General features: G+C 44.4%; 1 protein-coding gene across 3 annotated transcripts in view; it reads left to right on the top strand.

Moving 5' to 3' along the window:
• Window positions 1-26,988, top strand: part of NEGR1 (neuronal growth regulator 1) — a 297,771-nt gene that overhangs the window by 214,292 nt on the left and 56,491 nt on the right. For all 3 annotated transcript variants that reach the window (XM_030033013.2, XM_030033015.2, XM_030033014.1), the window contains exons 5-6: window positions 18,437-18,557; window positions 23,996-24,147. In XM_030033013.2, the coding sequence (XP_029888873.1) occupies window positions 18,437-18,557; window positions 23,996-24,147 (273 nt within the window). The remainder of the gene's footprint in view (window positions 1-18,436; window positions 18,558-23,995; window positions 24,148-26,988) is intronic.

Raw genomic sequence — 26,988 nt, 5'->3', positions numbered from 1 at the left:
GAATGGTGAGAATAGTGCTGCTCCACGATGTGCTGCTGGGGGACCATGGACTGACTTCTCGAAGGACGTGTTGGCAGTCAGCAACGCAGGCAGGTCAGGAGTGACGTGGGTGTGGAGGTTCGTGTATTAGTCCATCAGGACCATCTCTTGACTTGTTTTTCCCGTTATTGTTAAATATTACCTAATTCTAAAAATTGGATTCTCTGTGCTGTACGGATGTTCTAGTTCAGTAGTTATAACTTTTACATCTGAGCTACTATCTCAATTAAAAAGACATAGGAAGGCCTTCAGAGGAACAAGGGAGAGGAGGTCTTTCCTGCAGCACATAATACACAGCTGAGAGCAAGGAAATAACAGTGTAATTAGTTTCTATATTAGTGGGTCAAATATATGAGAATACAAAGCCACCCGCTCTAGCTGAAGGAGATTAGGTGCTAGCACAGCTGAGGTGAAAACTTCACTCATGGTTTAAGTCAATAATAGCAGAGCTTGTCTTTGGGCCCAGTCATCCAGACAAGGAGCTGCTAGCAAAATACTTCAGGTGAAACTAGTGCAAGTAAGAACAGGGATTTTTGCATAAGGTAAAGATCTTTGAAGAATTTTCTGCTATCCTGTAAAATGGAGCTTTTGATCATGCACAATGTAATCAGAGTTGGGGTTTTCTTACTTTGGGGTTTTTTTTGTTATTTTTGGTCAACATTAGGACTAAATTCTTATTTACTTAATTTGCAAGCTATTCTCATCACTAAGATCACTTGTATGAGTTACGTGATGTCCTGTCTCATAGTAACACTTCATGAAAAATGACTTATACCAATTCAATAAAAACTGGTCATATATTTAAAACCACCTCATTTGGTGGGGTGGGAAAGAATGTAGTTGATTTGAAGAAAATATCTTTCCCCTCACTGGTAGGGAAGGAAGCCTCTTATGAAAGTAATGTTTGCCATTTTATGTCCTTCAGGTATTTTTATTAACATTTCAGAATTCAGATTAAAACAATATAGTTCAAGTTTCTGACTCAAGTGCAATTTGGCTCCTAAATTAACATTGATTTCTTTCTGCAGTGTAATAGTTTACTATTAGGTTCTGCAAACCGCTGCACAGTTACTGCACACTTCTGAAAAACGTTGCTCATATTGAAGCGTGACAAAATTGATTATAATGTTCCTTCATGTAGATGGCATTCTGCTGCCACAGCACATAATCAAGGGCAACATGAAATGAGGTCTTGTATTTGAAGAAGTTGGAGTATTAGTACTCAAGATACCCCTCCAACAGATAAGGAGTACATTTGTCATCATCTTAAAATCTCTGCTTAACTCTGTCAAGTGATTTTTTTTTGTTTTATTTCTTTTCTTTTCTTTTTTGGGTGGGGTGGTATTTAGGGGGGAGCAGGCGACTGCACCCTGTGTTTGCCAGTGGTGTGATGCAGATGTGTAAGGACAGCAGCCTGTCGAGTGGGCTGCCTCTTCTCTCCATAAAGATCTTGGGTTGACCAGCGGCACATGAGGCTGCAGCACAAGGATGTGACTTGGCCTTGGAAGAGGAGACGACGTTCCAGCGTAACACCAACATTGCTGCTGCAATGGCCCAGCTTTTGGCTGCAAAGGCAAATTAAGAGTTTAAGACACCAAAAAACACCTCACTATGGGAGGAGCGTCTCCAACACCAATCTGTGAACCACATTGAGGAGTCAGAGAGCTATTAAAGCATGTGCAAACAAATCCTTTTTCAAGCACTGTTTTCTGGGGAAGCAGCATGTCTGACCTAGCTATTAAAAGATTTTTTTTCTATTATTCAAATCTGGATTTTATTGTTTCAGAAGCCTATGGGTGCTGATTATTTGTAATTTCTGCAGTGGTTAATTCTGAGGACTGTCATGATTACCCATTTGAAAGTAATCTCTGTTCCTTGTCCCCAGGAAAACAAGTCCTTGAAATAAAAATAACTGTACTAATTTGCACATATTTACACTCTGCCAGTAGTTACAGGTCCACATATTGTATAATTACGGTATACCAGTAAATGCCGTTCATTATGTTTATGCATCTCTGGGAGACTGTGCTGTAACAAATAATAAAGCATCCATGACACGCTCTCCTAATATCGATGAAAAATATTATCAACAATATGTTGTTGATGGTTGTTGCGAAGGCACAATGTAAAGGCTTCAGGCCGTTGTTGGTGAAAGTGTGGGGACCAGCTCATGAATTAGTGGGAAAAAAAAATATAATTAAGGTTGTTTGTGTTTTTTTTTTTTTTATAGCTTTGGTGTACTTTTCCACTTGTGCTATCATTTTAAAGTCAAAATAAGGTTACAGTAGGATTCTGGATATCTCTGTGCATTCACCTCTGAAGCTGCCTTTCTTGCAGCAATCTCTCCTGGCATCAGCAGGAGCAGGAGCGTGCTCCCCTCCGCAGGGCTGCCTTCCCAGGGCGCAGTCCTGGCTCCCCGCGGGTCGGTCTTCCGAGGTGCTAGAATTCCACGTCTGCAGGTGGGATGTTAACCTCCTCAAACCTGATGGGATGGAAAGCGAGGAAGTGTTTGTAGCGACTGAGGAAAAGCACTCCTGGGAAGGCAGTCCTGCCTGGGGCGAAGGCTTTCTCCCAGCTCTGAACTGCTGCTAGCTCTTCAGCCTCCAGGTGATCCCACTTTAAATACCAGCTAAAATACTGTTCAGGAAAATTGAAGTCTTAATAGAAGATGACTCATCTCTAAAGAGCTTATGCGTTTCAAGAAGCAATTTGAAGTATACAGCAGGCTGTGTTAGACTCCAAACTAGAGCCAAAATTAATGGAGAGCTCTTCAGCTTCCAGGAGCGTTCACTTGCCCAGATTGCTCTTCAGCAAAAACAATTACTTAAAATATTTCTCGTAATAGTCAACATGTTGTAAAGCAATATTTCTCCTAGTAATTGTAGTATTCCTTGTTGCTGTTGGTCTAAGTCTTAGTCTTCCCTGTCCCTTACGAGCGCAGTGCCTTCGAGGTGATAGTCTACAGGGGTTTTGAGCGCAGCTGGGGATGTCAGCCGGGGCCATGAGAAGACAAGTCTGAACAGTGTGTCAGGCTTGCAAAATTCTCAGTCCCCTGATTCTTTTTTTTTTATTATTATTTTTTCCAGCAGCAGTCATTGCTGCTTTGAAATGGTTCTGCAGAAGAAATCTGTTTAGCATCACTTGTGAGCGTATGGGTACGGCCGTGATGCCATGCAGCGATGGTCCCCGTTGGCTCCTACCCTGACTACGCTTGGCATTTCAACGAGACATCCAGTCCCTGATAAGACTGTAATGATATTGTTACAACTTGTTTGTCCCCTGGTGAGATTGCTAAATTAGGTTTTAATAACTTCTGCAGTTTGGCTGGTATTAGCAAGTGTGTGGTGTAGGCACTAGATCTGAGCTAGGGGAGCTTTGAGAAGTAATATTTCTGCTTTTATAGTTTAAAACAAAGCAGCGCTGTTGACACAAAAGAAAGGAAAAATTGCCAACATCATTCTTCAGGCATTATAATTTATAAAGCTAGTTCTCTTCATATTTTCTGCCTCTTCTCAAATCAAAACAAACTGTTTTGAGGCTGATGTGACCTTTTTTGGACCTGGGAGTTGTAGAGCAAACACAAGCTCTTGTGGTGAAAGCTCTGACACCTCGCAGGCACGTCTGCACTCAGGGCTGCTTCCCAGTGACAAGTAACATTACGGACCATATTGTTTCAGTTGCTTTGATACCTGTTGCATGCTGTGCACAAAGATTGCAATAGTCATTTCTAGACTGAAAGAACTCAGTTCGAGCATCCAGAAAAATTCACTTCAAAATGCGCTGTCTCCAGTGTATTTTGAACAAAACTCTGTTTAGTATCAAATGTCTCAAAATTCAGGTGCTTGCTGCTTCTGCACCTGGTATTACTAATGGTTAAAGGGAATCTCAAGAAATAGAGCAAATCAGGAATTACCTTTCAATGTGGCAAATAAACATTTAAGTGGGGAAACCCCAGTATTCCAGACTTCTCATGTAAAGTCAGGTCTGCATCCAAGTGCTGATTTGTGATCTATTGTCTCTTCTTGAAAAGTATGTGACATTCTTTGGAAATGAGCAGTTGTAACAAGAATATTAAATGATCATCAGGGACAAACTGCAAAGGCCAGGACGTTTCTGGTGTTTGTAAATGGCGCTTGTTTTTTTGGCTTTGGTCTTCCTCAGCGCAGCATCACGTGTGCTTTGCTTTAAGCAATGATCTCAGAGTAAAAGGTGACACCCGTTGTACCCAGTTCATTGGCTTTTATCTGTTGAAATACCACAAAGCTGAGGAGGAGGAAATTACTTTATATGGACAATCTTATAAATAAATACAGACTGGGTGGGGGGGAGACACCTGAGATGCATTTGCTTCAGTACAACACCTCCTTTACCACAGCCAGCTAATTCTTTGGTGCCACGAGTACGCAGATCGCAGGTGTTTAGCGAAGAGCCCAGGGCACCGCAAAGGCGCTGGCTGCGTTACCCGAGATGCTCGCAGAAGCCTGCGCCGTGCTTGGCCGTGCAGCGGTGGTGGTGGTTTTGCACAGGTATTTTGAGTGTGCTGCAGAAAGCAGAGGCCAAGGCGTCCTGTCCCGTGGAGCTGCCAGCTGAAACCATTGTCACGGATGGAGCGTATAAGAGAAAAGTAAAATGTGACTCAAAGCAAGTGGGTTCTTTTTTCAATTAATATGGATATATCTACCCCAGCAGATCCCCCCTTAGGGCTAGCAGGAGGCCTGGGAAGCCCCTGTCAGAGTTGCACTGAGTTTTATTTCTATAATTTTATTTCTAAACTTTGTTTTCAATTACACAAGCTTTTCCTGAGAGTGTTTGGAAGCAACTAGTATTTCTGTGGCTTTATTGCTTTTAGCTAGAAAACCCACTTTGGACTTGACTCTGCGTGCGTGTGCGCTTGTCACATATCAGTATAGATTGTCCTGTTTCTATCAACTTACATCTGCTGCAGATTACTGGGGAGGGGGGAGAAACCAAAAAACCCTTTATGTAAACTTCACTTCTTTTTAATATAGAGCAATAGCTTCTAGACCTTTTATGGCTCTTTCTCATTCTTCATGAGATACATATGTATATCAGCTATAACACACTGTCAGTGAACAGTGGTTTTCAATCAAAAAGACTGTCAGTAAAGCTGATTCACTAACAAGGAAGCTGTCAAGCTGTGACAGCTGCTGTCTTTGCAACCCCAAACAATCTGTTCAGTGCTAACTCCGACTTATGCTTCCATTTATTATACAGTAGTAATGAGTTCTGTCCTTAGAAATATCATTTTGGTGAGTTCACCTAGCTACTTTGTTATGTATGTAGAATATATCAAATCAGATCCAAGGTGTACGTGATAAGTTTTCTGCAAAAAAGTTTTACTTCTGTCTTTTGAATTATTTTTTTGAATTCCAAATCCAGTTTCAGTACTTACTTCACTTTTGTAGTTAAGCGTGAACCTGGAGATTTCATTACTATTGTCAGCTGAGAAGAGTATAATTTATTTTTTTTTGCCATTGTGTTGAAAAATGGCATATAACCTTAAACACAACACTAGTATCTACAGAAATGAGTAAAGGAATTTGCTGTTATAGGAATTGTTCTGATGCTTAATAATCCCAGGATCTCTGAGACCACAAAAATTCAACCCAGAGGAGGAACTGAGGAGTCAGGCTGATGCTGCTGTCCAGATGCAGGTGCCAGTATTTGAATTGTCAACCTTTTCTTTTAAAATAAAAAAAGAGAAAGAACACCTTGACAGTTTCCTTAAACAATCTCTTCCAGCACTAGCTTACCAGACCTAAATCTCCCTTGCTTCAATTTTGCTTGATTACTGCTTGCCTGGCCCCTAAAGGAGATAGGGAAGAGCTGATTCCTTTTTACTTCTGTCTTGCATATTTAGTGATGCAATGCATCCCTAGTAAATCATCTTTTCCAGCTCCGCCAATCCCAATTCCTTCTGCTTTTCTGGACTTCTGGTACTTCAGCTGAGACCACACTAGTGTCCCATAAAGCAGGTGCTTTGCACTAGATAATGGGTCTGTTGAGCATCTCTGGGAGGTACTGGCCTCTCTTCCCAGCACTGTGTGTTGCCAGCTGCCTCCCCCTGCTTTTCTGCTCCACCATCTCGGAAAAAGGGGAGGTTGGTCACCTGTGAGCCACCAGGACTGCACGCCAAGAGCAGGCAAACAAAGCTTCACCTACAGTAGATAGAGAACAGCCTTCTATAAGCTAATTGTTGTCTCAAGTCATCAGATGAGTATAATAAACTTCATCAAAGGTCTACATAAAGCAAACAATGATGAAACTGGTATTTCTGAGACCTTAGAAATGCTGGGCGAGGTCCTGGGGACCGAGGCCCCGTGTGCCTGTTGTTCAGAGGGAACTGGCAGTCGCCTGGTATGTCTCCGGTCCCCAGAGATGTGCTGGAACTGTAACAAGATGTGTTCATACCTGGGAGATAACCTGAGGAGGGTAACGGCTACCATGGATTCATCAACAACAAATCACGCCGTCTCACTAATTCCCATTTATCGCCGGGGAAGGCAGAAGATGTCATGTGGTGACATTCATAAGCTTTTGACATGTGGCGCTTAAGAGGTGCAAGTGTGAGAAACATCGATGAGAAAAAAACGTCCCTGGTGAGGATGCAAAATTATTTAGAAAACTGTCATCAAAAGGCTTCTTGCCACGCTGAAGGGATGTGGGTCCCCAGGGTTTGTTCTGGGTCCAGCGTTCAGGTTTTTGATTAGTGATCGTGTCGCATTTCCAGGTAGGGTCAAGCTGCGATGGCAGTGGTACAGAAAAGCACCACCGCGAGTGTTTCGGTGGTCTGCGCACCACACAGGGGTGGCACTGAGCAGCAGGGTAACTTTTTTCTTTAATACTGATAATGTGCATATGGTATGGCTTCTCATTGCCCTTGATGTCTCATGCCTGCCTTACCTGCTTTTGTGCTTTGGCTTCTGGATGTGCTCGGGTGGGACTCAAGCACGTCTTTTGCTGCATTTCCGACCTACTCTGAGATGTTTTGCATTTTTGTTGCAAACTTTCTTTCCTTGGAAAACTACCAGCTTTCTTTAATTCACTTTCTCCTCAGCTTTACTGCCAAAAGATCTACTTAGTAATTCCTGGAATTTGTTGAAGTCCATTGCTTTTATCTTCCTTAGAGGGAGAGAAATAGCAAAGTAAAAGCGCTCGTGTTTGTTCGCACCCAGGCTGCCGGCCAACTCTTCCTTCTGGATTGGCATCAGATGTAAGAAAGCATCCCCTTTCCTCCTCCTCCTTCCTTAGTACCACTCCAGGATGCTGATACTCACTTTTCCCCTTTCACCTCCACACACACGTTTGAATAAATTGCTGAGATAAAGGAACCGCAGCAGAGTGCGAGGGCACGTTAATTGTGCGGAAGCTTTTCCAGTAGGAGCTGCCGAGGGAGGGAGGTTTGCTGACGCGGGTGCCTGCCGGGGCAGCTGGTGAGCGTGGCTCAGGTAGGATGCCCAGCTCCCCCGGGCAAACAGACATGACAGCACATCATCCTCCTTCCCTCATCGTCCTGCCGCGTTGGTGCTCCTGTCCCCTGCGGAAACGTCCCTTTCCCAAGCTAGCTCTGGTCCACCGGCATTACCCAGAGATGTACATTTGCTCCTGTACGTGGAGCACTGCAGTATTTAACAGCGAGCTTGCACGGAGTAAAATATCTTTATCTTTCCCACTACTTATGCCTCACAGTTGTTACTTGAGGAGACGGTGCCCTGCCTTTCAGCACAAAGCTCCTCATTGCTGGGCTTTCCTCGCTGCCTGCATGGGGCCGTGTAGTCCCTCTCAACATGCGGAGAAATGTAACTTCATAGAGTGAATGAAAATTAGACCAGCGTGCCTGCTGCATGGGAAAAGCTAACCCCAGCTGTTCCCAAGACACCTTCTCCTGGGGGAGATGTGGTCTTGAATTTCAGAGAGATGCCCTTCACCTTGAAATCCCCCAGCCAGCACTTGCAAATGGCTCGTTAGGGATGTCGTGCTCTGTTACAGGTTGCTGAGGCTCTGCAACGATTTTCTCGGGCTCTGCCACCTCTCCTCTAGCAGGAGACCTGCACCCCGTTGCAGACCCACGCACCCTCCGCAGCAGCCGCTGCCCCTCGGTGCCGCAGTGCCCGGCTGTCACCCGCATCCCAGCAAAGATGCTTTCCCCCTCTCTACAGCGAGTGCAGTGTCAGGACTCAGAAGTTGTGCCTCTCGATCGCCCTGTGTACCACGCTGACAGTTTTAAACCCTTTTCTAACAGATCCCCTTCATGTGTTTCAAAAAAGACCACCAGTGGTTCTGCTGGTTCCTGTCGATACCATCTTTCATGCCATGAGACATAAAAGTTTGTTCTTTCGGCTTGGGTAATTACAGATGCTTGGCCATCCTTTGCTAATGAGAAAGTATCGATGGCAACTTTTCCCTCAAATTACAGCAGTAAGAGCCATAGCGTATAAAAAGAGGGATTACATGACAAGAGTTGTCTTTGTTATACTCGTGCTCTTTCAAGTTGTGGGGGTTTTTTACCTTTTTTTGTTTTGAAAACTGTGAAATTCTCTTTTATTGCAGATCTTTCTGGGCCTCTTTCAAAGCCCACTGAAGTCAATATAAAGACTTTGACTTCAGTTAAATTTGAATCAAGCTGCACTGGCCAATGAAAGATTAAAACCAACTCCACCGTATCAAACAACGCCAAACGCTGAACATTTATATCCCTATTTACGTTTTGGGCATCTGTTCCTTCTAAATTGCCAACAAGTCTCGTATGCAAATGCAGGATTTGTTTCATGTTTGTTCATCGTGGTTTCAATTACACCCACGGAAAGGGCGAGTGCGATGCTGTCGGACAAAGGCAGACACGAGATGCTCCTGACCCGGCTGTCCTCCCCAGCTGCTCTGATGTACGTTACGAGGTCCCCGACCGCAGGGAGCTGGCGGAGCTGAGGTTTTTGTTCGTATTGTGAATTCCTGTACGGCGGCAGGACTTGTTCTATCGAGTGGGACAGAGCTGTTTGCAAAAAGATGGAGAGCCGCACCAGCTGGGCTGGGCAAAGAGAGCAGGGGAGCATCCCGCGCCGGGGCCAGCACCCTGCTCCGGCAGTCCAGGGGCTGTTCCCAGCCAGGTCAGCAGCCGAAGGGGGTCTGACGTGACACCGGCACGGCTCATGCGCAAATATTTGTCTGTGTAGTAACCGCGGGGAGCCCAGACCCAGATGCTGGTGCCTGCCCGGAGCTGCCGGCCCCTCGGACGCTGCCAGCCCCTCGGACGCTGCTGGCCGCGGCGCGAGCTGCTGGAGAGAAGGGTTTGTGTTCCCACACTGGAGCAACTCTTCTGGCGGGGGATAAAAATACATCTACTGAGCTACCTTAAAGGGAATACGATTAGAAAAAGGCTTTGTTGGCAAACAGAAGGATTAAATAGATGAAGCAGTAAGATAAAATCTGATGGACAGAGAAACAAAGCAGTCCTTCCACCTGCGTGCTAACTTGCATTTTCTTATGTAGCTCCCCAGAGGTCTTTGTTTGCTTTGCTGGTTCGGGGAGGTTTTGTTAAGTTTCCTCCTCTTCTTTCTTGTCACTCAAACAGTTGTAAAACACATTGTTAAGAATTCCTGTCTGCTGGCCTATTATTTATTAAGTATTATTTTGTGTCACTGTTTTTTTTTTTTTTTTTTCCTCCCACATAACAATTACTTGCGGATTTTAAGCTTTCCTCTCAACGCTGGGAGGTCTTATATTCAAAAACATAAATTGCACAGCAGCCAGTGATTTTGATGGTCTGCTATAATGCAATCCATTAGATGGAGCTGAGGGAGATGCACGTTTCATGAAATTCTGATGCACCCTACAACGTGCCAAATGACACGCAGGGAATGTTTGGGAATCCACTCATTTTCTGATGGCTAGTACAAGGTATTTACACAATTGTTTAATCAACATTTAAAGTATACTGGTTTGTAAAGTTAAATTCTGAAAAGGAAAAGCACAAAAGAGATGCTGGGTTACATCTAGAAACGCAGGAGTTGAATTGAATTCTTACTGATACCTTGTATGTTTGCATATAAAATTTATGTACATGTACACGTCAAGATCCCACCGAATTCAGTGTTTTTTGATAAGTCATCAAGAAAAGAGGTGGGGGGGGGGGGGGGAGAAAAAGCTTATTAGTTGCTGAGCCCAGTGATTGTTAAAGGCATGTCTCAAATGTTGCCACACACTGGAGAAGTTTCTGATATGAAGATTTATTAAACCACTCCATTAATTTGGGAATGGGTAGGGTTGCCGCTCTGTATAAGTTAGAAAAATTAAATAATCTAGACTACTGGAAGACCATCCTAATTATATAAAGTACAACGAATACTGTTTCACTTGTAAAGATTTGTTGCTTTATTGGTAAAACACTATGTGTGTGTATATATACATATAAATGAATATAGTTGAATATTGCTCATATCTTTTTTTCTGAGGCAGAAAACGGATCTCAGAAAACCTGTTCTCTTACCTGATAGTCTTTATCTTAACACACTGGAGAGCAATTTCACTAACAAAAGACTATGTTAGGATGCCAAATTAAAATCTGATGAAAACTGGAAAAATAAAAGACTTTTTTGACATTTACAATTAATGCCACAAAAATGTTAGTTTAATCAGACAATATGGTTAATCACAAAGGTGAAATTGGAAGTTGCCAGCCCTGAATGCTAGTGTAAAAGTTAATAAATTCAGCTCATAATCATTATGCACATGCTAGTTATAATAATTTACTGTCCATACCAAATCTTTATAAGCATTGTAATTAAATATAAAATGCACATTAGAATTATAATGAGTAATTAGGGCAACATAACTAATATGCATAAAAGTCCCGAAGCTCATTAAAATGTTAAAAGATGAAACCTGTTCTAGCTGGAGCTTTTTTGCATGCTTTCTGTGCCTGTCTGAATGCCGGTGTATTGCATGCATTGTTTTAACTGTTCCTTTAGACATTTAAAAGCAAAATGAAAATATTTGGGTAGGAAACCAGATTCAGCAGTACTTTGCATCCTCTCCGGATGGAACATAAGTTGTAAAATTTGGTTTCCCAGCACAAACGCCTGACTCATGTGAACACGCTGGTGATATCAGACGAGCAGAAACTGAGCAGAAAGTAATTATAGAGCTCTTTTAGCGCAGGAGTGGGAGACAAAGATGATAGTTTTCACGTCTTTCTCATTAACACGCTGGGAGAGAGATGGAGTGCAGCAAGTACTCAGCATCATCACATGAGACTTCAATAGGGGTATTTATTGAAACTTCAATTGTTTCACTAAAATTAAAGAGGATGGGCACACATCAGAGTGTGCGTAAGCACTTGATGTAGCGCTCACCCATCCTGAAATCTCTAACAGGTCCCCCCGAGGCTCACACACTGAACCGAGCAAATTGCCTCATGAACTCGCGTCGTATTTGGTTGCGGGACAGGAATAACTCGACCGTCGCATCGCTCTTCTTGCTGATGCTACGGTGTGCTCCTGTCTTGCCTGGTGCTTTTTTCTGTTACTCCTAAATAAGAAGGAAAGGAGGTAGCTGTACTTTTCCCATGCTGTTTCAGCAATAGCTGACATAACCTGGACGTGTGCCGGTGTGAGTCGGTGTAGAAGCACGTTGCGCTTTGCTGGGTAGGACCGGTGACTCCCCTGAAATGATGCCGAACCCGCAGCGAGCAGCTGGGGCAGCTTACGTCGCGTCCCGGTGCGTGGCGGGTCCAGTTTGCCTCCTCACTCGCGCGCTTCTCGTGTCAGATCCCTCCGGTGGGGATACATAAATATGTATTTGGTGGGGATAATAAATATGTATTTTGGGTCAAGAGCGGCCTTACCTCCTGAGCCATCTCAGGCAGGGACAAACGCGAAACGGCGTTAGTAAAACTCCAGTTAAGCCGAGTCTCTGAGCATCCACTTGAAAAAGCCTTTCCCAGCAAAGCACTTACAAGTATTTGAGAAATTGATATTAAGTAAGTTCCAGTAATTTATTTTCAAGTCAGAAATGAAGCATTTATTTTAAGTGCTCTGCTCCACAGGGATGAACTGTGGGAGAGGATTGAACAAGGATCCATCGCAGGGAGAGTAAACCTACAAATATGAGGCACAAAAGCCAAGTGCTGCTGACAGATATATCTAATCTTTTTTTTTTTCTTTGTTATTTTGTATAACCATTATTTAGGAGATATAAAAATGACACATACATTTAAAATTATTAGTCCTACACGAGGTTCTTCTGGTTAACATCCCTGCTATTTTTTACTGCAGCATCTTCAGTCAGACCACTAACTTTTCTATTTTATTCTCCCCCTTGTGAGCTCTCTGTGGCTCTCGCCCCCTTCCCTCCTCCTGTAGGCTCTTCCAGGTGAACGCTTCCACTCTCTACTGACGCGCTATACCTTTGAGACAAGTTGTTATTTTCTTGCTCGCTTGTGTGTTTATTATTATTTCTAACGAAGTGCTCTGCACGCACTCAGAAGCACATCTGTGTCTCTGCGACACAACTGGAATCTCTTCCCACATAACCTGGGGGGGGGAAACCTGGTAAAGCCTTCAGTCGTGGAGGCTGCGGAGTTTGAGGGAAGGCTTGCCGGAGCGCTGCCTGCCCCGTACCTCCCTTCAGCCTCTTTCGTGTTGAATCTTTAACCAAATTTTCTCCTGGTTTTCCACTATTTTTCCGGCTGTAATTACTTTGTTTAAAATTTATTAAAGCTGCTCTTTCTTTTGACCTTTTTAAACTTTCATCAGGCCTTTAAGCTTGTGTCCATCTGTATTTATCCCTTGCCTTCTATTGCCCACTCAGGACTTTCGCTAGCATCTGTTTGATCAATCCGCTGAATAGAGCAGGATTGCATTGTTAACGATACTAAACGATTTTCTGTAATAGTTTAAGTCATCATTATTAAACTCCTGAATGAAAACATTTTCCTAGATGGCCAAGATTTATCCTTGCTATTGATTCCCTAAGCAGCCGTAAAAACCCGACAGCAGCCGCCCGCTGCCGGGGCGGTGGGTGACGGGGGGGATTACCTGCTGCAACGTGGGCAGCGATGCTGGTGTCACTGGGAGCGCTCCTAATGGCCTTGCAGAGGAAGCCTGCCAGGGGATTTGGAAAGCATCTAATTGCCATTGGGATTGAGCAGGATTTAAATCATCTCCCTCAGTAATTCGAGAGGGTCAGATCCCCCCCTCCCCGGGTCTCTCCGCAGGGAGCGCAGCACGCTGCAAGCCCCCTCTGTGCTGCTCATAACACCCCATAAAAGGGTGTCAGCAGAGGTTTGGCAAGTTTATTGGCGATAAAAAGAAAATAAAGCAAGCTGTAAAGAGCTGCGGGAGGATCTAATGAGGTGGGTGGAGGTGATCAGGCAGCGATGATCAGTGCTGTGAAATGCAGAGCCCTGTCGTGGCGTGGCGGGTGGTGGAACGGGTGGGGGAAGCTTCGCTGCATCTGTTTCAGGAATTTTCTAAATTCTTGACGTGCTACCTGGGAGGAGAAATCGCGTTATTTTCTGTATGTTTATTACAGCCTCTCCCAAACGCCTGCCCGTCAGCCCTGGCTGGAGGCGGGATGTTGTTATCCTCCATCCCTCTCTTCTCCTGGGTGGTTTGGCTGGTCTTGCACATCCCCGCTGTACTGGGCAGCGCTGGTGTTGGGGAGATTGCTCACCAAAAAACCAATGTATATTGGATACCGGTGAAGGCAGAATTGAACTGAACCTTGTAAGCACTTGTTAACATAATGTATGAGCTTTCCTCTTGCTAATTTATATGTATTTAGATCAATATAGTATTCTTTCTGGTTGTTATAACCTCAAAAGCTTTTACATAGGAGAAAACACATACAGCCCCAGCAGCGTAAGAATGCAGACAACCGCAGTGTGACTGACAGCAACAAGACCAAATCATGAATGTCTTCTCAAAAATGAGTCTTTGCTGACTACGTGGAAAAACATTTTAAAAATAGATGAAATAGTGGAGGCCTAAGAATCTCTTCCCATGTCTTTGTCTCCTTCCTTTCCAAAACAAACCTTGGCAATGAGAGCAGCAGGTATTTAGGTGTGCAGTTTCATCTGGAGTCAGTCAGTCTTCCACACTGATGGGAGCAGTAGGGTCTGATGGATTTTTGGCTCAGCACATTACTAATCAGTGCACCAGAAATGTGCGTGCATCACAGAATTTGTCTTTATACTAAAACCAAGAAAATAACCTGACAATGAAAAATCTAAGCGAATGGTGACTCTAAGCTATCTTTGGTTTGTGTCTTCATACCACTATTAACCAGGGATTTCCTAGAGCAGAGAATATTGATTTTTATTTTTATTTTGAACAAACAGAAGCTGAAAACCTTCTGAAAGCAAGACCCAAGAAAACTCCCTTTTCAGAAGTTTTCCAGTATTTTCCAAACAAAACTCTGCCTCACCAGACAGCAAAGCCCCGAATTGTGATTTGTAGCTGGGATCCAGCTGGCATCCCCTTCCCAGCTGCACCGGGAGCGCGGTGCCTGGGGCTCCTGCCTGAAAAAGCATCGGCAAGCTGTGCGTTTTTATGGATCATTTAATTTTAGAATTTATTACTAGTGATGTTCAGCATTTAGTTAAAAAACAAACAGCCAAACAAAACTAAGCAACAACAACAAAAAATCCCCCAAAACCACAAAACACCGAGCTAAAGGTGAGCAGGCCACATTGAGAAGCATGAAGGTGGTACTTTTTAGAAGAAAACTTTCCACGTGACTCAGGCTGTTGCTAGTCTTTTATTTGCTCTTTCTGCTTAGCTCATGAGAATTAAATATTGTCAGTGTAGTGTGCACACAGTGTGGTACATTAATTTCAAACTTGGGTTTTTTGCTAATAATCCTACCCACTCGGAATTAGAAAAAACCAAATATTTTCACTCCCTTTGCATAACATGGAAAAATATTTGCCTCTTACTACAAAGCTTTGCAAGGAGCCATTGCATGGTGATGTGGAGAAGGGGCCAGATAAAGTACTCTTTCCTGCTATTTAAGGGCTTGCAGACCCCGTGGAACCCGCAGGGCCGTTGCGGCTCTTGTCTTGCACAGGACAAAATCCACGGTCACGATAAATCTTCCCAGTGTCTGTCAGTGCCGGAAAGACAAAACTTGTGGTTGCTGAAGATCTTCCCAGCGTCTTTCAGTGGTGATGGAAATACAGATGTCAATAGCTTAAACTCCCAGCTCATGAAAGCTTGCCCAATGTACGGATCCAGTGCGTTATTCTGGTACCTCTCCCAGAATTTCTCTGCGGTGTCCCCAAAAATAGATTGTATCTACTTAAGCCTGCTATGTTCAGTTTATTCCAGGTGTGCAGCAGATCTCCGTCCCTCCCTAGGGCAGGTTTCCCAGCACTGCCAGGAGACTGCCTGCGCAGCAGGCACGGCTGGAGATTGTCTCGACACACAGGAGAGCTGTGACAAAAATAAAAGGTGATCAGGAAAGGAGAAGCGCGGGGTGGCATCTGCCCGCAGGTGAGGGCTTGCGCAGGTGTAAGATGGGTAATTGGGCTAATGCCCCAGAAATCCCAAGGGGCGATGGGGAAAGGAACGCCGTGTTAAGTCACCCGTGGGTGGATATCATCGCGTGCGGACGATGCTGTTCCACTTGGCAACGTCTCCCTGGCAGTACTGCATCTCGTGGTGGGCACGCTCACTCGAGCAAAGTGTGGGTGAACTGGAGGACTTCCAGGCACCACAAAAACCACGCACATTTTGGGGGAAATGTGATGTCTGAAATGAGGGAGAATGAACCGAGTTTCTTTTAGACTGAGTTTGTTTAGACAAACGAGGACTGCGAGAATGAGCGTACAAGTCTTTAAATGGGTAAAAGCTTTCTTCAAAGAGAAATTTAGACCTACTCTTTATATCACCAGGGACAACATAAGTAATGGTTTAAAACCGCAGCAAGGTGCGTACCTGTAACTACGTGGATAAGTAAGTGCCGGTGCATGTCCGTCCAGGCAGGCTGTGTCTCTCCCTGGAGCTTTGGAACCTTGAGGATGGAGGGGTCCATCGGGACCACCTGGGTTGGGCTGGCTCTGCCTTGGGCAGGCAGGTGGACCAGGTCCCCCAGCAATGCAGAACCACAGTGTCAGATGGGCACGGGTAAACGGGGAAGCGAGCTGGTGTTTCTCCGAACGCTGGGGGTCTGGGGGTGCTCCCCAGGAGCTCAGCAGCACCTTGGGACCAGCCGCAAACCCACCGGCCGCACGTGAGCCAGCGGTGGAGAAACGTCCTAGGGGTTCTGTTGCAAGTGTTCACGTCTCTCGTACAACTTGACGGAAGCGGTGGGAGCCCTGGCAGGTAGTCCCCGGTCCCGGGGCAAGTGGAAACCCTGTGGGAGAGGTGGACCTCCTCCCAGCCATAGATCAGCTTTTGGCAACCTCCATTGATCATGTGCCCATGCAATAGACTTTCATTGTCTTCCATCATTCAAGTGATGCTTTTGTATGGTTTGTCTCGCACAAGTTTTGCTTTTGTATGGTTCATCTTGGACACTTTTGGTTGTTATTCTTTTGAATGCTTCAGAAGCACAAGCTGAGCTATGAGCTTTGTGGTGCTCCAAGTAGCTGCTGGTGCTATGCGCTGCTGTAGGAGCAAAGGCAAAATGTGACCAATTCACAGCTCTTCACATGATCAGTCTCACTCAAAGTTATTTTTTTAAAAGTCTTGACTGCACAAACTGCTTCATTTCTCAGGGAGGAGTTAGCTTTATATGTTCCTGTTATTTTTATGGAGTAACAAAAAAAATCTGGTTTGTTTTTTTTTTCCCCTATGCAGATTATGGAGAAGTAGTCATGCAAATTGATTATATGTTTATTATCCACTTGAAATTTTAATGTTACTGGTTGAAAGTTAATGAATTTATGGATGGGTTTAATGTTACCATTGGGAAGAGAAAGTTGAAGGCAGAGGGTGTGTTTGCCGGCTGTGGGAAATTGTAGTCTGTCTGCCGGACTTGGGTTAGGATGTGAGCGATAGGCGAGAGAGAACCAGTTCTGTTTAATCCCACCCGAAATGCACTCACCCGGTTTTGTTAAACATCGAGACTTGTGTGTAAGTGCTAAGAGTGCACTTTTGCTTTCCCTGGGCTGTGACAGCAGGACTCCTGTGCGATGTCCTAGGCGTCTGGAAAAGCAGCCGTGGACGGTGCTGGTGAAGGACGGGTGTGCGGTGAGGTGTGCGATGGAGCTGACCCGCCTGTGCGGCGAACCTGGTGTCACCCTGCTCTTTGGTATATCTGACGCTTCTTTAGTGTGGCTGGTTCCCATAAAGGATTACGGTCTCTTAAAGTGGCGTGCTGAGCGATGGATGAGACGGTGAAAGAAGCAGACAAGAGGCAGTCAGCATTTTACATGTACATAAACACCTTAAAGCAACATCTGGAAAACTGCTTGGGAAAAAATAAACAGATTTTTATTTATAAGTTCTGTGTTTTGGTTTTTATAGTAGTTTTATGATGCACATAAATTACTGTTTAAAAACAGAAAATGTAAAAGAAATTCCAGGGAGAAAGCAATTGTTCAGCCTTTCCTTTGATAATCTCTTTCCTGAGGAATTTGTTGTGTTTTATTTTCAGCTTACGGTGGCCCTTCGCTGGCAACTGGAAAAACTGACAATCACTTTTTATCTTTATATGTACCTGTTTGTAGTTCTTCGCTTAAAACGTTTATTGCTATTTACAATGTTTACTATTTAAAAAGACAAAATATATTTACTAAAACAAATCTATATCCAGTGTAATACTGGAAAAGTCATGCTGTTATATGGCATTTACAGTTGGCTCGTAATTGCGAAGGTAAGTTTGTTGTTCTTTTAATATGCAAAACGAGATCTCAAAGGCCACCTAAGCCTCTGGGGTTTATGGGGCACTTGCAGAAGACACGATGCAGAAGAAAAGTGTGCTGGCCCTGTCTTTGCTTGGGACCCTGGGCACTGCTGTACCCCTCCCCAGCCGAGCCCAGCGGGACCCCGCAGCCTCTCAGCCGGCACCAGCGTTGGGGCTTCATGTGCTTTTTTTCCGATTCTCAGGTTCTAAATACATCTTGTACGACGCTAACGCTTATAAGTAGTTATACTTTGTGTTGAGTAACTGAGTTGGAAAACCAGCTTTTTTCAATATGGGATTGATATCTCTTCATGTCTCAGTTGTGTTTTTTACAGCAGATACACAGAATATATATCAGAATCTGCTATGTGGGATAATTTTTACACTGCTGGAAGAAAACGTGATTGAATGTGAATCAAGCTGGAAAACATGCACCAGGCTGAGAGTGACGTAGAGCGTGCTGAAGAAAAGTGGCGTTAAACAATTTGCGTATCTAGATGCAAATATCCATTTTACAATTCTTTTTTTTCAGTTGCCCCCACAATTCAGGAACTTAAATCCAGCGGTGTGATGCTTGGAGGGAACGGACTGATACGGTGCGAAGGTGCAGGAGTTCCTGCCCCGGTCTTTGAGTGGTACAAAGGAGAGAGGAAGTAAGTAGCCGGCCCTCGCCGCCCCCCTCGTGCCGCTGGGGATGCTGCCCGCCCGCGGGGACCCGGGTGGAAGAGAGAGGAGACCGCCGGGCTGGGTCTGTCCCCCGCGATGACAAGTCCGGCAGGCTGTCCTGAAATGCACGCCGAGCTTTAAAGAGCGGGCGCTCGGAGGCGTCGGCTGCCGACGGCCGTGCCGCGCGGCTTTTGGGGGAGCGTCTCGGTTTCCCTGCGGTTGTGGTTTCTGTGCTCAAAAGTGAGGCGTAAGCAGGCTGGCGGTGGCTGGGCTGTGATAGTGATAATTGCAATAATGAGCCTAACGTTTAAACATGCTTCAGTAATTACAGCCTTTTAACTGTAATAACCAGAAAGGCACTGAAAAAGTCTACTAAAAGGATTTCTTTTTTTTTAAATTCATCACCATAGGTTCCCCACTGAGGGTTTTGCGGGTGAAAAGGTTGTTTCACGAACAAGACTTTCAACCAAACCTTAATGCGTATGAATTTTCACCCGGTTGTGCCATTAGTGGTCTAGGCCACGGGTTTATAGTCCACAGACTTGAGCAGAGCTGCTGCACGTCGCAGCATCCGAGAGGGGCTCAGGGGAGCGCGCTCTGCTCGAACCCTAAAAACTGACCGTGTGCTTTGCTTTTGTTTACAGTCAGCTTCCCTTTCGGGTCCTTAGCGCTATGTAATGGTAACAGGCATCTCTGTAGGGTCATCTTTACTTTAAAAAGCAGCTCATTAAACAGGTAGATATTTTTCTTTTTTAATAGGAAATTTTGTTTTACAGCTCTTAGCTTACCTAAAAGCTTATTTCAGTTAGGTTTGCGTATTGGCGCAAAAGCAAGCGGATATTGTCCCTTGCAAGCGACTCTCCGTACGCACCTTCTAGCTTCTGGAATTTCCTGGCTTCCAACCGTTGGGTTTCTCAGCTTGAACATCCCATTAAACCTGGGAGTTGATATGAGAATATTAATGACCATTTTTCATAGAAAGCCATCTGTCAGCTCATTTCTCACTGGCCAGCTGCTCCCCCTCAGGAGCATTAGCTGCTCATCTTCCTTCGTGACTTTTCAGAGCAGTCATAACTATTGCACTTTGACCATATCCTGAAGCATCCTCTAAAACAATATAATTGATCTTTTCTATATGTAACAGTAAATGTTTTTCTTCTGTCAGCAAAATTCATCTGCATCCTTTTTCCAGAGATGCATATTAAATTGTATACATGTTGGGGGGAGTTGCAGCAGAAACATACTTTACGTAGAAAGTATTGTAGCACAGGTTTTAGCACTCTGGATTCAATTAGCCGTTTCCAGCGTGATAATCACCTTTCTATTTATAACGTTGACCAATTCCTTTCTTCATGAGCAAATTCAGTGCCACAGCAGCAGCAGGAAAGACGAAGCAGAGCATTTCAGGACACCAAAGTTGTGCCTTCTGTTTCCTCTTTCAGTTGGTGTGTCAGCTGAGGCTTGCTATAATCAGCAAGAAATGTACTGTCCTGTCGTCTGTTACTGCTCAAGTATTATGTTAGATGTAATGGTTCATCCTTTTTTGTTAAATTGTTGTTGGCAGATATGCTAGATATATATGACTACAAAGGTACTGGGGATCCCTGAACCTCCACCACTTGCAGGAAAGAGGAAAATACATACACATTGTTTTTTTTTCTTCCAGTATATCCCCTTTACCTCTGGATGGTGGAAAGCCAGCACGGAATGAGCTTTGGGCAGCTCAGTCATTGTTTTAATGCAAAACTGAGAAGAGTCAGCTCTCATAGGTAGCTCAGAGTAGCATGTACATTATCCTGCAGATAATTTGCAGATATACTACAAGACTAAATTTATATACTGGGAGTGCACACCCTGCTATATTTTCTGCTAATAGAATAGAGAGAATCCCATTTTCTTCAGTGAGTCTTGGATTGGGACTTTTTTTTTTTTTTTTTTGGTAGATCTGGATGAATTGTTGAATAAATGAACAGTGGGAGTTAGATCTGAAACCCTAAGTGTATGTTCAGCGTCTGAAACAAGCCTTTTGGGCCTGTAAACTGTATTGTTGTTACTTAGATTAATGTAAATCCAAACCCACAGTTTCCAGACTCCAGGGATCATCTCATCATAAAACAGCCATTAAAACTAAACATAAAAGCAGTCACAGACTACATCCAGTTAAAACTACTGGTCTTCAAGGCAGAGAGCTTGCAGGACTAATTCTACCTAATCATGAAGCTCACAAGAGTCGCCGTTCATTAACTTCCCGTAAGCGCTGGTGCACAAGCGTGCTTTGCAATATTTTTCCCTGGCCAAGCGCAAGGTGAGGAGCCCGAAGCCTGAGAGCTGCTGCCGATGGGAGGCTGGGTGGCTTTCCAGGGCAGGGAGCGGGCAGGTTTCAGATGATATAGCACTTTATCTGTCAAAAGCGGTGCCTTGAACTCCACGCGAGAGCTGTCTGGTGGTGCACGGACCCTGAGCTGAGGGTACCCTGAGACAGGGAGGGTGGGGTGAGCTGGGAAAGGACTGGAAATCTGGGGGAAAAGTTAGTAAAAGCATCTTCAGATTGTAAAAGTGTATGGCTTCTAAAACTGTAGAAGGATTCCCTGCGGAGAGGAGAATGGCTTCACTGTGCTGAGTCCTGGTTTCTGAAATTCACAACTGTTCAAGTATGTTATGTTTCAGGGTTATGCAGAAATTAGATCTCAGACATTAAACAGCCACAGGGAAGAAGCCCAAAAGTCACCTATCTAAAAATATTAATTCCCTTATCCTTGACAAAGCAAACAAGACTTATATTTGAAATAACAAAACTCATTATAATGGCTTAATATATTATAATAATGTGAAGGTATTAAAAAATGAAACCAAAGGTAGGTACCCCTCGGGGCTGGCACTGATGCATGATCTTCTTTGGATGCGTAGGCATGTTCTCTGGAATGAAACAGAGATCACTCTTCCCTTTATAACCAGTGGTACAAAGCAGCGAGGTGAAGAAAAGTGTAGGGTGGCTGCACACAACTTAAAATGCTGTTCCAGCCCGAGAAGTAACTTGGTAAAACCCAGACGAGTAATGAACGCTGTGCTCAGTCAATAAGCCAGGCAGAGCAGCACATGGGAGTAATTAATTTAAAAGTAAAAGCATCTGGTTCTTACAACTGCAAATGGAAATCCTCAAAACTGCTGAGTTTATGCTAACTAATGCCAACTCCTCGGTCTGTTGATTACGTAGCTTATTGATATGCATATCTGACCGATTCCATTTACTCCACTTCCAGTTCTGGCCCCCCAGTGTCAGCCAGTTCCTAGCAGGGACAGGGAGGGAAGGTGATGCCGTGCAAGCTGTGCTGCCGGGAGCGGAGGGAGAGGAAGGAGGGCGAGAGGAAGAGGGGAAGGGGTCTGAGCTGGCACCCACAGCGCTCGTCCTTTTGGCAGCCTGGGGAAGGCAGCAGATCGCACGCATCAAGCAGACACAGTTAATTTTTTGATACAAACGTCGCCTCTGACGGGGCACGGGGAAGGCAGAAATCCCAACGGCCTATTGTTGTCTGGGGAAAAAAAAAAAAAAAAAGAGTTAAAACCTTACAGCTGTAACATAGAAATGCTGTAGTTCAAGCTGTAGTTATGGGCCAAAAGGATGGAGGTTGGTCGGAAACGGCTGGTAGAAATACGCTGTGGGTGGAAGCGGAGCCATTGCTCCGGTACGCCGAGGTCCCCGGAACAGGGGCAGGAGAGGGGACGGGGGGGTTCAAATCCCGAAAGGCAGCGGGAAGGGAGGGTGGCCGTGGCTGCAGGCTGCAGCCTCTCTGCTGGGAAGGGGCATCCCGAGGGAAGCGTCTGCCCTGGGGCTGGAGCGAGGACCTGGGGCGTGCTGCTGGACGCCTGCCTGCGCTGCCCGCCGAGCATCACCTCCGCGGCACCCGCTGCTGCCGCGCCGGCCACGCCGTCACCGGCTTCGTGTGCTGGCAGGGGAGAGTCGTAGCAGGGTATGTGTTTTGGAGCGGAGGAGGCTCTCGGGTTTTTCCGCGGGAGAGGCAGAAAGAGGAGGGACAGGCATCGGCAGTTTTAGAAGGAGAACGTCCGCCTGCAGAAGCACGTACGTAGGTTGAAAGGACAAGCTTCTGACTTCCACGAGTCTGGAGAAAAGATGAATCTTCTGACTGCAGCGTTCACCCCAAACCAGGCGTTTCAGTCCCATTTTTTTATGTTTCTTGCGAAACCGCGTGTGTCCGTGGGATGTGCTATGTCCTCTCCCGGACGATGGGCTGCGCAGAGCAGACCAGAGCCCTTCACAGCAACACAGACTGCACAGGGAAGAGAAACACCCTGACTGTGCACCAGCATGTAGTGATTAAATGGGAACAGAGGCACTCCTGTACCGATGAGAAGTATTCAGTCCACAATATGCAGCAGTGGAATTAATGATAGACTTGAAATGTTTTTAGATGGAATGCTAAGAGATTGTTTAGACAGAATGCTAAAAGATTGCATTCATTCCCAGGATATATGATTATATCTTTCAATATATCAAACAAAAATTGTATACTTAATCTGGAACTCTGCTCCTCACGTGAAATATAAGGAATTATGACTAATCAACTGTAGCTAGTATTTTAATAATGTGGTTACCCTTCTCATCTCCTTATTTGACCAGATGTGGTTTACCTACAACAGCAACATTTAAATAGGTCATCTTTCTTTGCTCCAGTGCAGCAGGGGTGCTTCTGACATGGCTTTGGTATCAACATGAGAAGACCTGCAGAGTTCCTATGAAATTTGGGGTGGGAAGCTCAAAGCCAGGGAAACAGAGCTGGGGGAAAAGAGCCCTGGTTTGGCTTTTTCCTACGCTTCATTACCTGGTTTCTGTTCAGGTTGCTGTCTCAGGATGCGGTGCTGCTGTAGCACACCTTTGCTAATTGCCAGTCTAATTTGTAACTGTAGAGGCCTGTAAAATAAACTGTGGTCACAACCCTGCGTAGTTGCATTTCTGGCTGCCTGATCCTCACCTGCCATCAGCTGGAAGTGTGTGAGGACACAAGCAATCTCCAGAGTCTGAAAAAAAACTCTGAAAGACTTACCATGATACTTTTCTGCCCCAAATAGGGTATTTGCATTTTTAGTGGGGTTTGCCCAATTTAAAATCTAAGCTCTCCATCTGAGAGTTTATATCCTGTCCTGTGGCCAGGCAGGCAGGGCTACAGGTGTCAGTCTTTATTTTCTTTCGACTGTAGGACACAGAGGCAGAAACTGTCCCCTCAACACCCCACAACTCCAGTGTTGCCCATGGCCTCTGTGATCTGGTGCTATGATAATTTTGCTCGACAGACTACATTGGCAGCTTGCAAACAGCTTTCTGTGCTACCAGTTATGCCTGTAAAGAAAGAAAAAAAAAAAATATTGCTTATGGTATATGAGTTACAGAAATTTTCTTTTTGCTTTCTAGACTGATCAATGGTCAACAAGGAATTACTATTAAAAATTATAGTACAAGATCACTTCTTACTGTTACCAATGTGACAGAAGAGCATTTTGGCAACTATACATGTGTCGCTGCCAACAAGCTAGGGACGACCAATGCCAGCCTGCCTCTCAACCGTAAGTAACGTGGACATGTGGCAAATGTTCATGGTTGTTTGTTTCCACATACATGGATTCAAAAGCCAAAAAATAGTAGTGTGCTTTTTTCCCCTGGTTCCTTCGCAAGGCGTATAAATACCATTGCGTTCCTCAGTACTGGGAAATAATACACCTGGTTATTTATTCTGTACTGCAGATGGGTTTCTGTTCTGAAAGTGAAGGCACATTTTGGGGGTATCAATGAGTTATGAATCTACAAAAACCCCACAACTACACCCAACCCGCCATCGTGGTATAGAGGCAGAATTAGCGTGACAGAATCTTCCTGCTCAGAATAGCAATAACAGATCCCTAAGGTACCACTGTAGACAAAAACTTTTCCAGCAAGTCTCAAGGAGTATACTGAGCTGAATAACTGGGGTGTGCCAGAGCCGTGCTCACAGGTCAGTTTGTCGGTCGTTGGCCTCTGGTACGGTGATGTCGCGGAGGACTTGAAGTTAAATCTTTTGGAAAAGACAATAAGCATTGTCATAGGTAAAGCAAAGCATTGAGATTTTTAGCATGAAGGTTACCTAAAATGGGTCTCAAATCTCCTGCTCGAAAGATATTTTTATCTGTGAATTTGTAGTATTTCACATTTGTTGAATATCTAGCCATCTGTTAGTGGCATCCGAAGATGTTCATAGTTGAACTTTGGTGCTAATCTGTTGCAATAGTGATAAAACTGAAAGACAAAACTTAGAATATATCCTACACACTTTTCTCTATATAAAGATATTCCTTATTGAGTGGAAATGTGGATTTTCAGTTGCTTAAATCCTAGGGTTATTGCCTTCTAGCCGTGAAACTTCCTTCTGAATATACTTTCTATATGATATGTATTGTCAGGGTATTCTAAATTACTGCAGAAGAGACATGATAAGCAGAAAACAGCAGGAAGCCTTTGCTGCCATTTTATATAATATTTGAGAAATCATTAACAAAGTGGAAACAATGTTACGCTTATTTTAAACAGAAAGTGCAAGAAGTGAAAACAAAGGAATATTGTGCCAGAAGCAGATAGTATTTGGTGTATTTGCAATTCAGAGAAGGTAAAATGAAGGTTTGGTTTAATTTTGAACAGAGCAGAGCTGAATCTGTCTCCTAGCTGCTGCCAGGATTTTATCAGTTTTGTATTGTTGAGATACCATGTAGCCACCCTTAAAAAGCACTTTGAGATGCAGAGGTTGAAAATGTCATATAAGTACCAAGTACATTGTTACAAATCATAAAAATAGGTGTTCTCCATCAGGAAAGAGATGGGATGTGTGAAGCAGAACAGTGTGAGAGAAAATACTAAAAACTGGGTCTGATCCTGACCTCACAGAATGGAATATGGGGGTGATATTAGCTCAGAGGTTTGACTTCAAGATGAAACGTCTTATTTTATACTATGATTTTTTTTATCGAATCAAAACAAGGAGAGGTTTCCAAAAGGTGGTGATCTAGATTTCAGTTGGGAATGAAGATCATTTGGTGGAGTATTTTCCTTGCTCATAGTCTGCATTAATGTTATCTAGAAAGAGTATCACTTTAAAAAAAAAAAAAAACAAAACCAAAACTCAGACCATCACAGGGTAGCAACTTAAGTACGGACTCCTTAATCCTTCAGAGAGAATTTTCTCTTGTGAAACACTACTTATATTTTATTTTGTTGGCAATGATAGCTGAACATATGCGCTGGTTCAGGTATGTGTGGGGGAAGTGTTAGCAGTTAATGGTTGGCTGCAACATTTGATAGCCAAATACAGGGTTAAGTATAATTTGATCATCATGTTACTTGACAAATGTTAAAAATTAGATGTTGAAGTCTTATTTCAGTGTGTATTTTAAACTGTTAATTGCATTGGTACAATACAGTCCGAGATGCAGAGAGGTCGGAATACTGGCACAGCTGCCAGTAACGGCCGCGGTTCGGGAGCCCTGCCACGTGCCCCGCTGCATTCCCATGCACTATCACAATGGGTGCGCAAAGACACAGGGTTTTTTATCAAAACGCTGTCACAACGCGCAGCTACAGCGGGAGCGCTTCAAATCCTGAGTGTGGATGCCTGCACACCTCCGCTGTTAGGTATTGGCACCTTGCCCAGTATTGCTAAGTAATTGCTAATTGGCTGTTTCTGTCTGCTGTTGGGTTTTTTTAAGAAAAATGTGTATAGTAGAGTTAGAAAAACTGTATTTTCTTTATTTGCACATCCCCCTATAATATATAAATGACATCGTAGCTGTGCACAGCTGGGAGTCTTTCTCAGGGACAGAGCTAAGAATATTCTCCATTATTGGTGTCTGCATCCTTGTACACTTATAAAACTCAAGGGTACCAGAAAAAGGATTATTTCTTCTACTACAGAGAGGGCCCCGGCTTTCTGTGATCCATAAAGGCAACCTTGAGCTAATAGAAAGTCACGAAGCGGGTAAAGGGATGTCAGGACAAGGTAAAAGCTGACTTTGTGTGGCTGCGACACGGACTGAGCAAGGGAGAGGGTAGATGAATGGACGGTGGCCGTGGGGTGGATGGGGTAGGAGGAGAACTTGTCTGGGGTATGGCTGATCACCCATGGCTGGAGGACAACCCTACCGCTGCTGTGAGCTGGGGACGCCCAGCAGAAGGTCACCCAGAGCCACTTCTGTCCCGGGGACAGATAGCCAGATCAGTTTGCAGAAGAACCTCACGTCTGGGGAGTTATGAACATCCCAGATCCTGTGAACGTAAGGAAATTTATCATACCCCTAACGGAAGACTTGTTGGCCATGTCTAAGATCTAGCTATTAATAATAAATTCAGCAGCTGTAAAATAGAAAGACTGAGCCTTGCGGGAA

This window comes from Aquila chrysaetos, chromosome 12 (genome assembly GCF_900496995.4).
Source record: "Aquila chrysaetos chrysaetos chromosome 12, bAquChr1.4, whole genome shotgun sequence".
NCBI lineage: Eukaryota > Metazoa > Chordata > Aves > Accipitriformes > Accipitridae > Aquila > Aquila chrysaetos.
The sequence above is the reverse complement of the archived record's forward strand: the minus strand, read 5'-3'. Positions and strand labels throughout refer to the sequence as shown.